This window comes from Miscanthus floridulus, chromosome 10 (genome assembly GCF_019320115.1).
Source record: "Miscanthus floridulus cultivar M001 chromosome 10, ASM1932011v1, whole genome shotgun sequence".
Taxonomy (NCBI): Eukaryota; Viridiplantae; Streptophyta; class Magnoliopsida; order Poales; family Poaceae; genus Miscanthus; species Miscanthus floridulus.
In genome coordinates, this window is record NC_089589.1 from 15,307,071 (window position 1) to 15,324,615 (window position 17,545).

General features: G+C 45.9%; 2 protein-coding genes across 2 annotated transcripts; one reads left to right on the forward strand and one right to left on the reverse strand.

The window, feature by feature from the left end:
* Window positions 1-11,791: 11,791 nt before the first annotated feature.
* On the forward strand, window positions 11,792-13,975 carry LOC136488058 (G-type lectin S-receptor-like serine/threonine-protein kinase SD2-5). Its single transcript, XM_066485107.1, has one exon. The coding sequence runs from the start codon at window positions 11,792-11,794 to the stop codon at window positions 13,973-13,975; it is 2,184 nt and encodes a 727-aa protein (XP_066341204.1).
* A 1,188-nt stretch (window positions 13,976-15,163) lies between these two features.
* LOC136487728 (BAHD acyltransferase DCR-like) lies at window positions 15,164-17,200 on the reverse strand. The gene is made up of 3 exons (XM_066484827.1): window positions 16,616-17,200; window positions 16,246-16,488; window positions 15,164-16,161 (listed from the first exon to the last, which is right to left on the reverse strand). Exons 1-3 carry the CDS (start codon window positions 17,081-17,083, stop codon window positions 15,469-15,471), a joined length of 1,404 nt encoding a protein of 467 aa, XP_066340924.1. The 5' UTR covers window positions 17,084-17,200; the 3' UTR covers window positions 15,164-15,468.
* Between the last annotated feature and the right edge of the window lie 345 nt (window positions 17,201-17,545).

The window sequence follows — 17,545 nt, forward strand, 5'->3', positions numbered from 1 at the left end:
GTTCCGCGTGAGTACCTCTTGGCGGTGACTTCCGGGCGTATCGCTGTTGTCAGGACCAAAGTACTCGTATCTTCATCCTTGTCGATTAACAGGTCAAATCAACTGGCACGCCTTGGATACCGATTCGGGTATTAGCCCTTTGTGTTTGCAGATCCACTTTTGCATCAACACATCTTTTGGCACGCCCGGTGGGACCAATCAATCCGATCAATATGTTCAATTCCGAGATCGATGCGGGGAACATTATCGCGGTATCAGAAGAAGATCTTAAGAAAGAACAGAGGTAGGCTATGGAAAAGGCCGTAGAAGAATACAGGCAGCTTTGTCTGAAATCGTTTAGCCTGAACAAGAGTGGACAAGTCATCCAGAAGTAAGATTTGCCGTTGCCTCGGCAGGTTACCTTTGACTCCAATCCTGGTAAACTTCAAGAGATGGTTAATTCTGCAGTAAATCATGCTTTGATTAATCATTCCAATGTATTGTCCAATACTGTTCATAATGCTGTGGTTCGAACTCTCAAAGAAGGACAAGTGTCACCGCATTATGTTGGGCCTGCCTATCACCAACCAGAGCCGGCATCTGTCAATACTCCATCGGCTCCCTCGGCCGTTGTGGGTACAGAAGTTACTTCTTCTCCAGTATCGGCAGGCTTACCTAATATTCAATCTACACCGATACGATCAGATCCGGTACTACCAGGAGGACGAATTCAGCTTAGTACGGATCTATCGGCATCAGCTATGTCAGGCCCTGTGTCTCAGAATAGCCAGATTCCTACTAATTGGTGGGGATATGGTATGTCTCCGGAGTCATCTGCTTTCAATCCTGGATTACCTCAAGTGTTTGATGCAGTAGGTAAAGCTCCTATACCATCGGCTGTTTCGCCGATGGCCCAAGTGCCTCAATATGCCACAACAACTACTGTGCAACCAACTCCAGGGGCTTTCTAGATGCCTTTGGTTCAAACGCCCAGTTCAAATCCATCGGCAAGCTTACTGCCGATGCAGCAGAAAGGCCCTGTTATGAGTCAAACTGGGGTTCAGTTTATGCCTCAAGCTGGTTATAATTATCCAACAATGTTAGCAAATTACCAGTCATCGGTAAGTTTTGTACCGGTGGGTTCTAATAATGGTTGGTCAGGACAGTTACCTGTTCAACATACAGTTCAGCAAAATCAACAGATTGCAGGGATTCAACAAGGTTATATGCAAGCTGGTGTCCAGAATCAAGCATCAGCAGCTCAGCCGATGAATCCTTTCCAACAGATTAACGGACCACAAGTAACGGCAAATATGCCGATTGCTGGAGATCATGGGCCACAAAGATATGTGGAAGGATATCAGCAGGTACCTCCTATAGAAATTCAGCCAGTTCGTCAGCAGGAAGCTGATGCTTTTTGGGCCGATAGGATAGCAGAAATTATGAAGGATCAGTTTGGGATAAAGCCCAAGGTCAATACTTATTCTTATCGGACTCCATATCCTCCTGCATATGATTTAATTCCTCTCCCAAATCGGTACAAGGTACCAGATTTCACTAAATTCTCCAGGCAGGATGATACATCAACAATGGAACACGTCAATCGCTTCATTATTCAATGTGGAGAGGCAGCTAGCAGAGATGAATTAAGAGTTCGATTATTTTCATCACCTTTGTCTGGATCGGCATTTACGTGGTTCATTTCATTACCACCAAATTCTATTATTACCTGGGCTGATCTAGAAAAACAATTTCATAAGTATTTCTTTGCTGGAATCCATGAAAAGAAGCTTACCGATTTAGTAAAATTGAGACAGCGCAATGATGAATCGGTAGAGAGCTTTGTGCAAAGACTACGAGAAGTAAAAAATAAGTGCTACAGTCTGGTGCTGGATGATCGACAGCTTGCCGATCTGGCTTTCCAAGGGTTATTGCCATATCTTAAAGACAGATATGCTTCTCAGGAATTTGAAAGCCTCAGTCATCTTGTGCAAAGGATCTCCGATCAAGATAGTAGGGTTTTTGAACCTAAAAAGAATTGGAGTAAAAAGGTATCATTTGTTGAAGAAGTAGGAGATTCTAATTCTGATGAAGAACCAGTTATCGGCTTAGCTGAGTGGGTTAAGAATAAAAAGCCAATGTCTTGTCCCTTTGGTCAAAAAGAGTCAGAAAAGTTTACCTTTGATATCACCAAGGCTGACAAAATATTTGATCTTCTGCTTCAAGTGGGCCAAATTAAGCTGTCACCTAATCACGTGATCCCATCAGCAGAAGAGTTGAAGAAGATCTTGTACTGCAAATGGCACAATGCAACTTCACACAGTACAAATGAGTGCAAGGTGTTCAGACAACAGTTACAATCGGCTATTGAATCTGGAAGAATTAAGTTTGGTACTTCTAATGCCCAAAGGCCGATGAAAATTGATCAACACCCCTTTCCAGCAAATACGTTGGAGGCCAAAGGGAAGACCAAGGTATTAACGTCCGAGGCTGCTGAGAAAAACGCATCAGTGGATCCCCAACATCGGATAACTACCGATGATGCAAGAAGTAAGGGATTGCTGGGAGAAAGCAGTAGTTCTCAAAAACCTCCTCGACCTGGCATTGTGATTACTCATCGAAGGCAGCAGGAAGAATGGCATCGGCATAAAGATCATTGGAGGTGCCCGTTTTTTATCCATTGCTGGGAAGAAGGCATTAAATTGCCAACTGTTGAGAATTGCCCTAAGTGCAATGGTTATTATGAGGTCAATCGGTCAGAAAGAAGATTTCAACCTGGCAATCGGGGTTTATTTATCAATGAGCCGATTAGAAGCAGAACATCAGTACATGATCGGCTGGGGGGCAGACTTAGTGTACATGAAAGGCTTGGTAAACACGCTAGATGTTTTCCGAGGAATCAAGAGGAGCTTGAGGAAATGGCAAATGCAAGAGTTCCCGATGAGGAAATATTCTACAGGGACCCTAATATACGCCGTGTGGAATCGACTAGGACCTGTTATCAGCCGGTTTGGAAAACCAAGTTTCCTCGATGGTGCCCGGAGGGTCTAACAAAGACACAGAGAAGGAGGATGCAACGTGAGCGTCAGGAGGATTTATACCAAGAGGAAAATTCCTCCAATGAGAAGTCCGGTCATCAGCAGTGGCAGGTAAAACACAAAAATAAGGGTCCATCGGCAGATGTCAATATGGTATTCATGTTGCCGATGGAATTTTTGGCACTATCTGATAATGAGGAAGAAGTTGTTCTCTCTGATCAAATAGCTCAGTTGACACTAGATCCAATGATGGCTGTTTTTGAGAAACCTACCGATGGTGAGAGACAGCATCTTAAGGCTTTGTTTGTGAAGGGCAGAGTTGATGGGCAGCCTGTGTCTAAGGTACTTATTGACGGAGGGGCTGCGATTAATATTATGCCTTATGTGATGTATCGGAAACTTGGTAAGGGAGATCAAGACTTGACCAAAACCGATATGATGCTGAAAGATTTTGAAGGCAATGTGTCGCCGGCTAAAGGGGCAGTATGCGTTGAATTGACCATCGGCAGCAAAACCTTACCGACGATGTTCTTTGTTATTAACGGCAAGGGTGCATATAATCTGCTTCTAGGGAGGGATTGGATTCATGCTAATTGTTGTGTTCCTTCTACAATGCATCAATGCCTCGTACAGTGGATTGGGGATAAGATTGAGGTTGTCCCTGGTGATTCTTCTTATATCATCGCATCGGCAGAATCAGATACTTATGAGCGAACTAAATGCATATCAGGAGAAGTTTGGGAAAAAAAAGTTCCTTAGAGTTGCTGATTATGAAATTCCACCGATCCAAGCAGTCCGTTCTGAAGAAGAATTTTAATGGATAGGTTTGCCGATGATGGAAAATTAGGTCAAGGGTTCACATCGGCAGATGATTTAGTAGAAGTAGATATCGGTAATGGCGATAGGCCAAGACCTACTTTTATTAGTGCTAAGTTAGATTCCAAGTGTAAGCAGCAAATAATTGATGTGTTAAAGGAGTATAAAGATTGTTTTGCTTGGGATTATACTGAGATGCCTGGATTAGACCGATCGGTAGTTGAACATCGGTTACCTATCAAATCTGGATTTCGGCCACATCAGCAGCCAGCGCGCCGATGCAACCCTAATATACTTCCTGATATTAAGGCCGAAATAACTAAATTAATTAAGGCAAAGTTTATTCGGCAGTGTCGATATGCAGAGTGGATCTCTAATGTGGTTCCTGTTTATAAGAAAAATGGAAAACTTCGTGTTTGTATTGATTTCAGGAATCTCAATAAATCCACACCGATGGATGGCTATCCAATGCCGATTGCTGATTTATTGATTGATGCTGCAGCCGGACATCAGATTATCAGCTTTATGGATGGTAATGCAGGCTACAATCAAATATTCATGGCTGAAGAAGATATTCCCAAGACTGCTTTCAGATGTTCAGGTCATGTATGGTTGTTTGAGTGGGTAGTCATGACGTTTGGCTTGAAAAATGTCGGTGCTACTTATCAGAGAGCTATGAACTTTATTTTTCATGAATACATCGGCACATTAGTGGAGATCTACATTGATGATGTGGTGATTAAGTCTGGAGATATCACAAAACATCTAGCCGATCTGCGGAAGATACTGGAGTGTACAAGGAAGCATGGATTGAAGATGAATCCTAATAAATGTGCATTTGGCGTATCGGCAGGTCAATTCTTGGGTTTTATGGTGCATCAGCGGGGCATCGAAATCAGTAGGAAGTCTATTGATGCAATTAACAAGGTGGTTGCTCCTGCCAATAAGACTGAATTACAATCATTGATCGGTAAGATTAATTTCATTAGAAGATTCATATCTAATCTGTCGGGTAAGATCAAGGCTTTTAGTCCATTACTTAAATTGAAAGCCGATCAGGAATTTGTATGGGAAGCTGAGCAGCAGTTAGCCCTCGATGAAATTAAGAAATATTTAACAAATCCTCCAGTGCTAGTTCCACCTCAACACGGGAAGCCTTTCAGGTTATATTTATCAACTGATGATACAGTTATCGGTTCAGCTCTTATTCAAGAATTTGAAGGGAAAGAACGTGTTATTTATTATTTGAGCAGAAGACTAGTGGATGCTGAGACGAGGTATTCGGCCATCGAAAAATTATGTCTATGTTTATACTTTTCGTGTGTCAAATTAAGGCATTATTTGTTATCTGCCGAATGTACGGTCATATGCAAAGACGATGTAGTCAAATATATGCTGTCGATGCCGATATTAAGTGGTAGAATCGGCAAGTGGATTTTAGCATTATCAGAATTTGAACTACGTTACGAATCAACTAAGGCAGTTAAAGGGCAAGTGATGGCTGATTTGGTCACTCAGCATTATGATTCAGTGGACTCTTTGGAAGTTGCTCCCTGGACACTTTTCTTCGATGGGTCCACATGTGGTGAAGGAGCAGGTATCGGCATTGTGTTAATTTCACCTCAAGGAAGGAAGTATGAGTTTTCATTGCCGATTGTTGCTACGTCGACGAATAATCAGACTGAATACCAAGCCTTGGTAAAAGGGTTAGAATTACTGAAGGAGATACGTGCCGATGCTGTGGAAATCTTTGGTGATTCTATGCTCGTTATAAATCAATTGGCTGGACTTTATGAATGCCGAAGTGAAGCTTTGATTTCATATTATAAAAAATGTGTGCAATTGTTGAAAGGATTTAGAGATTTTCGTCTTGAACATATCCCTCGATTGCATAATGAGAAAGCTAATCGACTAGCTCAGCATGCTTCAGGGAATCAACTTATTCAGGAAGTGCTAACATCGGCAGTTAATACCGATGACTGGAGAAAGGAGATTGTCGATTATTTAAAGGATCCATATAAAAAGGTTGAAAGACGTATAAGGTTCCAAGCTACCAAGTATGTGCTCCTCGATGATGAATTATATTATCGAACTATAGATGGAGTTTTACTCAGATGTGTTGGTAGTGATGAATCGAAAACTTTGATGGGTGAAATTCATGAAGGAGTGTGTGGTGCGCATCAATCGGCTTTCAAGATGAAGTGGATGATCAGAAGGAATGGATACTATTGGCCGACTATTCTTGAAGATTGTTTTAAATATTTTAAAGGATGTCAGGGATGTCAAAAGTTTGGTAATATTCAAAGAGCGCCTGCATCGGCTATGAACCCTATAATCAAACCGTGGCCGTTCCGGGGATGGGCTATTGATCTCATTGGTCAGATTTATCCGCCATCGAGTAAGGGACATAAATTTATTCTGGTTGCTACCGATTATTTCACAAAATGGGTTGAGGCAATTCCTTTGAAAAAGGTGACATCGGTTTATATGATTGATTTTGTGAAAGAGCATATTGTTTACCGATTTGGTATTCCTCAGACTATCACTACCGATCAGGGCACTATGTTTACGTCAGGAGAATTTGATGAGTTTGCTGTAGGTATGGGAATTAAAGTTTTAAATTCTTCTCTATATTATGCTCAAGCTAATGGTCAAGCTGAGGCTTCTAACAAAGGGATCATCAAACTCATTAAGCGCAAAATTGAAGAAAATCCTAGGAGATGGCATAAAGTATTAAATGAAGCCTTGTGGTCATATCGGATGTCATGTCATGGTGCAACCAAAGTAACGCCTTATCAGTTAGTATATGGACACGATGCAGTATTGCCTTAGGAAATTAAAGTTGGCTCTAGGCGAATATGTTCTCAAGATCAGCTGACAGCCGATGATTATAATACTCTTATGAAGGATGAGTTGGAAGATGTGGCGGGTCATCGGTTAAGGGCTTTAGTTAGCATCGAAGAAAATAAGAAAAGAGTAGCCAGATGGTATGACAAGAAGGTGAAGATAAAGGAGTTTGCCGATGGAGATCTGGTCTGGAAATTGGTTTTACCGATTGAGACCAAAAGTTCAAAGTTTGGAAAGTGGTCTCCTAATTGGGAAGGTCCATATCGGATAAATCAGTCTGTTCCTGGTAACGCATATATTCTAGAAACCCTCGAAGGGGTTGTGTTTCCTAGAGCATTAAATGGAAAATATTTAAAGAAATATTACCCTAGTATCTGGATGGATGCATAAAAGTATAAGTGCCGATAACAGTCCTATCGGCTGGAATTACGCAAGGATGTCAATGTCTCGTAAAGTGCTGATACAATAAACAAGATTACAAGTTCAACAAGGATTGGATAGCTAATATCGCACGCAGGCGAATTTGCTCGGCTTCCTCCATTTCTTTGATATCGTCATCGGTAGTACCCTCCACGGGCTTGAGTTTTTTCTTCATGGCCAAAGCTTTGCGAGCCTGGATATCTCTTTCTTGCTGAAGGGTTTTGATGGCATTGGGTAGCTGGCTTTCTTCTTGTTGAGCATGAGTTAAAGCTGCCTCGATTTCCTTCAATTCAGCCAATAGAGCCATCTTCCTTGCTGATAAATCCAAGATTTTCTGCTTAAGTTCAGCACCCGAAGTCTGCAAGTTGCCGATGCCCTTGTGCTTCTCATCGGCAATTTGTTTCAGTTGTAGCATCTCTTCCTTGAGTTGAGCCTGAGCTGCTCTATCGGCAATACGTTGGGCAGCCCGTTGATATTGTAGTTGGCGACTCTCTAAATGGGCTGCTGGGAAGAGTACTTCTTCAACATCGGCAGGGACCTGGCCATGGATTGTTTTGAAAATTGCCTTTGCGGGGTCCGAATCATCTATAAGTTGGGCGGTATCCTGCTGTAGCAAGTTCAGGAGAGCTTCCAACCTAGACTTAGTTTCTGCCGATATTGTTCCCAGTACAAGGGAAGAACTTGTTTCCTCTCCATCATCGTCAGAGATGTCAATAGCGAAGGAGAATAGGCTATTTAGGGAGTCTTGTTCCTGAGAAAAAGAAAAGGAGGTTGGTTAAGGATAAGTATGAATATTGTAAATCAGCTAGGTTAATCGGTTTACCTGTTTCAAGGCAATTTCCTGTGCTTGACTGGAAGAAACAACCTGGAGTGTGTCGTGTGAGGGATCGGCTGAGCTTGCCGATGGGATGTCTTCTGTGACTTCATCAGTGGTTGGCTCTTGAGGTATGATGACCAATGATATTGGGGCAGATGTAGGGATCGGCATGGACCTTTGTCGTTTTGGCTGTGCCTCGGCATCTGTTAAAGCTTTGCGCTTTGCTTGGGCATCGGCAACGATTGGCCGGGGGGCATCGGCACTTGTTGGATATGAAGCTTGGACGTCTGGTACGCTTGCCGATGTACCCAATTGTTGCTGCAAAACAAGTGTAAGGTATGATATTTAACGGATAGAATGAGAAGTCAAGAGAATACCTTTGAAGGTTTGTCAAAAGAAGTGGTGCTTGATATTGGAGGAATTGCCGATGACGATCCAGTGGCAGCTCTTGCCCCCTGGTGATTAATGTTAATACAGTTTGTAATCGGTATAAGTAGAAATAAACAAGGTTGTTACCTTGAATGCCTTGACCAAGGTTGTAGCAGCAGCCGATGGAGTGGCCCTAGCTGTAGTCAATTTGGACTTAGAGGTGATGGTCTTGGTACGAATCTTCTGGTGGGTCAAAGCAGTTAAGGTGGGGGCGTTGTAGCCGATCGGTGATATCGGGGAAATAGGCTGAAGATCGAAGGGTTTCCCACTTTTGCTCACCGATGGTGCTGGGTTGTTAACCTGTCATAAGAGAGTTAGTTACTGATATATGTAGGGAAAAAGCAAAAAGGAGTTAAAAGAAACTTACTGCGTCGTCAGGGATGGCATATTCAGGGTCGATCATGTGCCGATATGTGTGAGCAGAAGTTGCAAACAGTTGTTCCTTCCACTCTCGCCACCATTGCTTGTATGACTCGGTGATAAAGGATACTGGCGTCCAGGTGGATATATCAACATCTGTGATATCGGCATCGGGGGAGAGTTGTACCACCTTGTTCCAATCTGTTCCACAGGTGATTGTTTCCCTGGGTTTGATCACATCGGCAAAGCAAAGTTTGATTGGCAGTTGCCCAAAAGCCAATTGACGGGATACTGCCGATGGGTTGTAAAATTCATATGAAATGTTGGTGTTTTTTCCGCTACCAAATGTATTCACTGGAATTGCCCTGGGAGTAATGATGGCCATCATGAGTTCCTTATCCTGATTCAGGGTGTCATCGGCAAAGTTGAAAAGAAGGGGAAATCTGTTGTCCTCGTCAATATAAGGTACCCAGACCCTATGATCACGAGAAAGACCATTGTAGAAGTTTTGGAAGAATCTGTCGATCTGGTCTTCATTGGCCTCTATTCCGGGAAGGACAATTATGGCTTCACCAAAATTAAGGGGTGAGCGTGTTGCCGATTCATCATCCCCAAGCACATGGTCTTCAGCAATTTCTCATGGGAATTGTTGGGCAAAAAAGTCCCATTGCAAGCGTTTGTGCATATGGGCATTCAGCCACATGTTGATAAACCACCACGGGCCTCCTAGGTTGCCGATGGGTTCGCCAAGCAGAAGTTTCTGAGATACTTGATGAAGAAGATGATAAGTGGAGCTCAGAAGGTATCGGCCAAGAGGAAACCTTACGCCATTAGCCAAAAGTTCAGCTGCGGGGAGGAAGGCGTTGGTTGGTCCTACTGATCGACCACAGAAAATAAATTTTTCTAACCACATATTCAAGAATGTGGCATGTTCCCTCTGGTTAAGTGTCCCAGTCTTCTGGTATTCTTGAATGTATCCCGTCCAACCGCCGATGTTGTGGGTATTCACCCTATATTCAGATTTTCTACCATAAATGAAGCCTTCATCGGCAGTTGAAATATCCAAGCCAGTGAGCATGTAGACATCGGCAAGTGTAGGAGTAGCTGGGCCATGTCCAAACATAAAAGTGTTTGTTGTGTCTGACCAGAAGTAAGCAGCTGCAATCATCATCGATTCATTCTTCTGCATATCGGCAATAGATAGCCTAATGCATTGGTCTAATTTCCGTTCTGCCCAGTATACTTGCATCGATCTATTAACCCTCAAGTACCAATCTTTCCACCCTTTGGTGGTTTTGGGCCAAGACCGGAATGTGTCTTTCCATAAATTCAGAGAGAAATTTTGGGCTCTAAAGGGGATTCTGTTAACCTCTGCATTAATCAGATCGGTTGGATCTGGGTTGCCCATTGGTCCTAGGCATTGGACATGCGGCTGGTCGGTTGGAATAACTAATTTGTTGCGTAGTTCCTAAGTTTGAAGGACCCGGAGAACAAAAGAAAGGAAAAATCACCAACTGTATGGATTTGCAAAAACTAGGGGAATCAAAGTAAAGGTAATGGAAGAGGAGCGAACCGCGGGGACGTCGAAGTTGACTGCCATTATCTTGAAGAAGATGAAGGCACGAGCCGGAGACTTGAGGTAACGCTGGAGAAGGGTTCTTGTTGGTTGAGGTCGTGCAGTGGTTCGTCGGAGTCGCCGTCGGAAAGAGAAAATGTCAAAGATTGGAGTCTGAGGGTAGAAGACAAGTGTTCCGGAGGAATCTATTTATAAGCCGCTTGGAGTAGGGGTATTTTGGACTTATCTCTATGCCGCGCGCATGTAGGTCGAAGTGGTTCAGATGGATATGGTAACTGTTTGCACAATGATCAGGGGATTGTACAAATGGGTTGATGGCAAGTAATCATGACTTGGAAGAGATATCGGTACAGGATATTTTAATTCTGAAAATGACAGCATTATCATATTAAGATCTTGCCGATAGATTATTGTTTCAGTATCTTAACCATAATCAAGGCAAGAGTGGTTGGCGATTGTGCGATATTTACTGAAGTGCGTGAATTAGGATTAGATTTGATTGGATTTGATAACAGATCAGGTTTTGGCTTGGAGAATAAGTTACGGTAATCTGGAGTAAATTTCGGAGCATTAATAGTTTTTATATTCCGAAATTGGGGGGCATGTGTTGACACCATTTTTTGCACGTGTTAAAATATTCGGAGTGGACTAATCGGTAAGGGGAAAGTTACTGTATACTTTGATAGCCGATGAAAGCCAGCTTGTAAAGATGGTTGCCGATAGCTGGTGATGCCGATGAAGGGAGGCTTGAAGACTACTGCCGATGAAACAGGGAGTATGCCGATGAAGGGAGATTTGAGGACTACTGCCGATGAAACGAGGAGTATGCTGATGAGGGAAGGCTTGAAGACTATTGCCGATGAAACAGGGGGTATGCCGATGGGAAGAAGGACAGTGAGATTTCCATCGTAATTAAGGCGGACAGGGAAATAGATAGGAGTTGATTTCCTTTTCTATATTTGTTAGAGTATGATTCATGTAAGAGTCACGTGTTTTCCTAGATATGGGCTTGGTGTCCTAGTGGTGTCTGGTTGTGTCTCTTTAGATCAGGGTATAAATATGGAGTGAGGGGCAATGTAAAAATATATCAATCAATATCAAAACCAATTTTTACTCCTATTTGCATCTACTTACTTTTCGGCGACTTCGTCAATTTGCATTATTTTCTCTTTACGAGTTCTCATTGATTCGGCGAGCTGCATCGCTTCAGTGCGACCTTCGGCGATCCTTGAGTTCCGCGTGAGTACCTCTTGGCGGTGACTTCCGGGCGTATCGCTGTTGTCAGGACCAAAGTACTCGTATCTTCATCCTTGTCGATTAACAGGTCAAATCGACTGGCACGCCTTGGATACTGATTCGGGTATTAGCCCTTTGTGTTTGCAGATCCACTTTTGCATCAACAGCTTCCCTTTTCACCCAACTGTTGATGACCAGCTCTCTACTATAGCTCCCCCAAACTCTTGGAAAATTATCAATACGCAAGCCATATCTAATGGAGAAGGCCCTAGTATGACACCTGTCCTTGTAAATAGTACAGAATTATATAGAACCATGTTTGGCTTCTACACCACAGATGGAGGACATTCGTTTATCCTGTCTGTACTGTTTTTGGGAGCCCAAGCTCCAGTCATCTGGTCTGCCAACCCCCATAATCCAGTAACCCGCAACGCCATCTTGAATTTCACCAGTGATACAAACAGCTTGTCAGTTGCAGGCATGAGACTGGATGATTTAGGAAACCTTGTGCTCTTCGATCAGAATAACACCACTGTGTGGCAGTCCTTCGACCACCCAACTGACACTTTGGTTTTGGGGCAATCACTTTGTAGGGGAAATAACCTCAGTGCAAAACCCTCAAACACAAAATGGCCTGGTGCAAGGGTTTATTTTTCTGCAGAGTTGAATGGGCTGCAGTACTCTTTCAAACTAGCAGCCTACACACAGTTATTCCAAGCTACTACTACAACATCAACCAATGCAACACCAACTTGTTATGCATTTGTCAATGGCAGCTTTGGGTTCCCAGATAAAATCTTCTCACTACCGTTAGCAGGATCAATGCAGTTGATGAGGTTAGAGTCTGATGGCCATTTGAGGCTTTATGAGATGGGCATACCTCACTTAGAATTGCGTATGGTGCTTGATGTGTTAAGCACTGTCATGAACTTTTGTGACTACCCATTGGCCTGTGGTGATTATGGTGTTTGCAGTAATGGACAATGTTCTTGTCCTAGTTCCAACTATTTTAGGCTCCAAAGTGAACGGCATCCAGATGCTGGGTGTGTACCCTTAGCAAGCATCTCCTGCGACGATATGCATGACCACAAGCTGATACCACTCAACAATGTCTCTTACTTCAGTTACACCACGTTCCAGTCATTAGCCACTCGAGTCGTCTCTGAAGGTGTCTGCCTGCATTCTTGCTTATTGGATTGCTCCTGCAGAGTAGTTCTTTTTCAGAGTTCGAGTCTCGGTGATGACGCTGGTAACTGCTTGCTGTTATCAGAGCAGAACCTAATTTTGCTTACAGATGGTTCATCAAATGATCTTTTGGCACTGTTCAAGACACAAGACAAGCACTCAGTAAAAAGGAGGAACATTATTATTGGCTCCACAGTTGCAGGTTTTTCCATTACATCAATTTTTGTTTATGCTGTCATTTGGAAAAAATGCAAGAAAGACGAGGAACCCCTGTTTGATGGCATACCAGGGATACCAAAGCGTTTCTCCTTTCATGAGTTGAAGGTCGCTACCAGCAACTTCTCTATGAAGCTTGGAGCTGGTGGTTTTGGGTCGGTTTTCAAAGGCACAATAGGCAAGGAAACCATTGCTGTCAAGCGCTTAGAGGATGTCAATCAAGGAATGGAAGAGTTCTTAGCAGAGGTCAAGACAATTGGCAGAATCCATCAGCTGAACCTAGTCAGGTTGGTAGGATTCTGTGCTGAGAAATCACATAGGCTCCTTGTCTATGAGTACTTGTCCAATGGCTCATTGGATAATTGGATCTTTCACACGAGTTTAGTTTTCAGTCTTTCTTGGAAAACCAGACGTAATATCATGTTGGCCATTGCTAGGGGTTTGTCTTACCTCCATGAAGAATGTGAAGAAAAGATTGCTCATTTAGATATCAAGCCACAGAATATTCTCCTGGATAACAAATTCAATGCAAAGCTCTCAGATTTCGGACTCTCAAAAATGATCAACAGGGACCAGAGCAAAGTTATGACGCGCATGCGAGGAACGCGTGGATATCTAGCACCTGAGTGGCTGGGATCAACAATCACTGAAAAAGCAGACATCTACAGCTTTGGGATCGTGATGATCGAAATAATCTGCGGCCGGCAAAACCTGGATGAATCCCAGCCAGAGCAGAGCATCCACTTGATAAGTCTGCTGCAGGAAAAGGCAAAGTCTGGCCAGCTATTTGATTTGGTGGACAGTAGCAGCGATGACATGAAATCCAATGTCGAGGATATCATGCAAACGATGAAGCTTGCAATGTGGTGCTTGCAGGTTGATAGCAGCAGAAGGCCCTTGATGTCAACAGTTGCCAAGGTGCTGGAAGGAGCGGTGAGCATGGAGGCCACACCTGACTGCATTTTTGTTCCAAGTTTTGAATCAGTTAATACCGATGCGTCAGGATCAACTTCCTCCTATGTACCATCTGAGTCACACTTATCAGGGCCTAGGTGATAAAATAACTGTTTGCAATTGCTTCGGTTTCCCATTTTGATTTCAATGCAGCATCTGATTAAATTAGGATCCAGTTATATTTGGATGCGGTAGAACCTGTTCTCTTGCACAAACCGATAGTAACAGTCGAGCTTGACACATTATTTTTCATGCTTTGCAAAGAGAACAGCAGTTTCACCATTGTTGTAATCAAGGTTGGACACTCCTTTTTATGGAACTGGAGGGGATAATGACGAGCTCTATCTCAATTCTGGCTCCCTCTTTGGAACAGAGAGTGGCCGTTTGGTATGGCTTCGATGGGCTCCGGCTCCTTCCAAAAACCACTATCAAAAACAGCTTCACCCGTGGAGCAGTCGGGGGTGTTGGGGCCACGGATCGCGGTTTCTCACGGCTCCGCCTGACGGTCGCGGAAGCAAACACGGTGTTGCCCTCCTCTGCATTCTCCTTGCTCGGGTACGAGGCAACGCCGGCGTGATGCTCCACCATTGGAGCGAAGAGTGCGAGCGGCGGCGCGGGGTGCCTGCGCTGTGCGGGCGACGGTTCCGTGGGCAAGCGCGGCGGCGTGGGGGAGGGGGAGGGCGAGGGCGAGCGGTGGCGCAAGCGCCCGGGTGCGAACGAACCGCGGGCGGCGGCGGCCTGTGCGAGAGAAGGCTTACAAGCGGCGGCGTACTTGCTATTGGAAGGGATGACGCCATCTCCGCTGAATGCGGATGCGCACATCTCTGACAATGACGGATGACGCCATGGACAGCTCCGTGAGACAGTGGACTGCTGGCCGGCCGGCCGACGAGATCGTTTACGGCCGGTCGCCGGCGTGCTGAGCTAGCTCCCCATCGCAGTCCTGCTCTTCCTCGGCGGTGGCATCCGGGTACCGCTACTAATCGATAACGAGATCGTTTACGGGTTCATGTTGCTCTCTGCCGAGGAGAACATGGCCGTGAAGCGTGAAGTGCTCGCTCACGCTTGAACGGCCGAACGAGAGCTTCCGGAGGGTCCGAGTTCAGCTGGCCCAGGATTAGGAACGGGGAACCGCAGCCAGCACGTCACACCTCTCACCAAAAGTTACTAATATACCCTCAATAATAAAAATTAAATTTTGTAAATTATCTTTCTCAATTAGATGGTCAGAAAACTAAAAAAAATGAAAGTAGCTGGGAGTACCAATGGTACTTTCCCAACTATTATGATTATAATGTATATTGTTGGTGGGAATATCAATGGCCAATGGTCATATGTTGGAAATAATATCCATGCCCATTACAATATCTATATATAGATTCTAAAATCCAAGAGGTGTCCATTATTTATTTATAAAAACGTACATATGCTTCTGCACATTCATTTTCTAAATTTTATACCATGTTTCGCATTCTACTTTGTTGCCAAGCGCCAATGACCCATGAAAGGTCTTGATGAAAGTGACGGCCCAAAAATATTTACTACTCCTACATTTCAGGCATTTTCAGCATTGCATATTTTAGTTCATTCCACGCTCAAAGTCTCGCCTTATTACTGCCAGACTTAACCGCGAACATCCTGTGGAACACAGGCATCTTCCCCGCTGTGACGGCCACAGACGCCTGCACCGAGCCAGCCTCCCTCCCAGCAAAGATAGCCATGGCGCCGTCCTGGTCCAGGGACGCCCTCTCCACCCTGGCCGGCCTCCCGAACCCGAAATCCACCGCGTACGCCGGGAACCTAGGCGACCCCGCCAGGACGACCTTGCGGCCAGGCGGCGCGGCTCTGAACCTGGTGATCCAGCTGCCGCTGCCGGCAAGCGGGTCCCGCTTCACCTCCGCCGCGGCGTCCCTGATGGCCAGGAACGCAAGCGCCGGTCCGTCCGCACCCGTGAGCTCCGCGCCGCTCAGCGCCACCACGCACGAGACGACACAGTTGCCCGCGTAGGCGTCCGGCACCCGCGGCGACATGTGCGCGCGGCAGTCGGCGAGGAACACGGCGAACACCGGGGCCGCGTCGGTGAAGCCGCTGGCGAGCGCGAAGCTGACCCAGCCGTGCGCTGCCAGCGTGGCGAAGGTGGATGGCGCCGCTGCTCCGACGACTCCCGGTCCAGCGGCGGCGGTGAGCCGCTGCTTCAGGCGCCGCAGCGCGTGTGCGGAGAACGTGAATGTTCGCCGGCTGAGTAGGAGCGGGCGGTGCGGCGTCGCACCTTGTTGCTTCGGCACAATCTGCAGGGTATACATCAAAATATTTTGCTCTGTTTCACGGGAGGTCAATCTAGAAGTTGTTGCCACTGAAAGGTAGTAACTGACCCTGGGCAAGTCCGGCGCCGCCTGCCGCAACAACCTACGGGCCAACTCCTGGTCGCCGTCGAAGCGTACGAACCTCCGGTCATGTAGCGGCTCCGTCCAAGTCCATGTCCAATCAGAGCTGGTGGCACCGGCAGCCACGGCCGACGCGGCCCACATCTGCATGAACCGAAAGAAGCCGATCCCGTCCGTGGCGACGTGGTTCAAGGCCACCCCTAGCGCGATTCCTCGGGCGAACTCCGTCACCTGCACAGCACACGGGGGCCATGCATGGCGGGGACACTCTACTTAAGCTTAGCAAGCCACGGTCGGAGCTCGGCTACACAGGTCATACGTCCCGTGTACATATATACATACATACACATACACGTACCTGCGCCGCGAACATCGGTGCCGGGAGCACCTCCCGGCGGATATCCGGCACAAGCTGCGGAAGCGCGTCCAAGTCCAGATCCGCCGTGCCATCGTCGTCCTCGACGACAAGGCTGGCGAGGTCGAGGTCTGTCTCCGCCTCGACGAACGCTACGCCAGCGTCCTCACCGCAGACGATGGTGACCGTGCCCAGCTCCGGCGAGTAGGCGAGCTCGCCGGCTAGCGTGTGGAACGCCGGGAGGACCGCTGCGAGGGAGGACTTGAGACCGCGGACGACGTCCGAGAAGGGGACTTGCTGTTGATGAGCAGCAGCGGGGAAGAGGAAGACGTGGCACACGGGTGGCAGCGCCGCCCAGCGCGTGTCCAAGGGGGAGAGCGGCACGACGACGTCGACGCTCGGCGTGCCCGTGCCGCCGGCGGAGGGAAGCGGGACGACGGTGCTGCGCCTCGTGCGCACGGCGGGCGGCATGTTCAGGTTCAGGTTCAGCTCAAGGATCTGATCGAGCAGCTTTTCATGCCTTAATTGGAGGCTGCGTGCAATTCCAAATAAAAGCACGATCGTGCTTCGTCCCGTTCGTTCGGTGTTGTCTGACTTATAAGTTATCACTAAAAATACAGCTGACTAATTTAGTGTGAGGGAAAAATACTGTTCGTTGACTGATAAATCATGACTTATAAGTCAAATACAATCAAACGAACATGCTTAGTTGCGGGATGTTATCAGTCTGCGTATTATATTCTTTCAGAATAAAGCATGGCTCGAGTGAGACCGGCTACCTAATAAATTAAATTCTAATCACACACGCCGACACACACACCCCTGATGATGACCACACCGGGCCAAATATGTGATCACGTTTTTTTCATGCGTTAGAGACTCTTGTAATTATTATTGAACCTAACGAGGCAACGGCTCTGGCCAAATACTAGT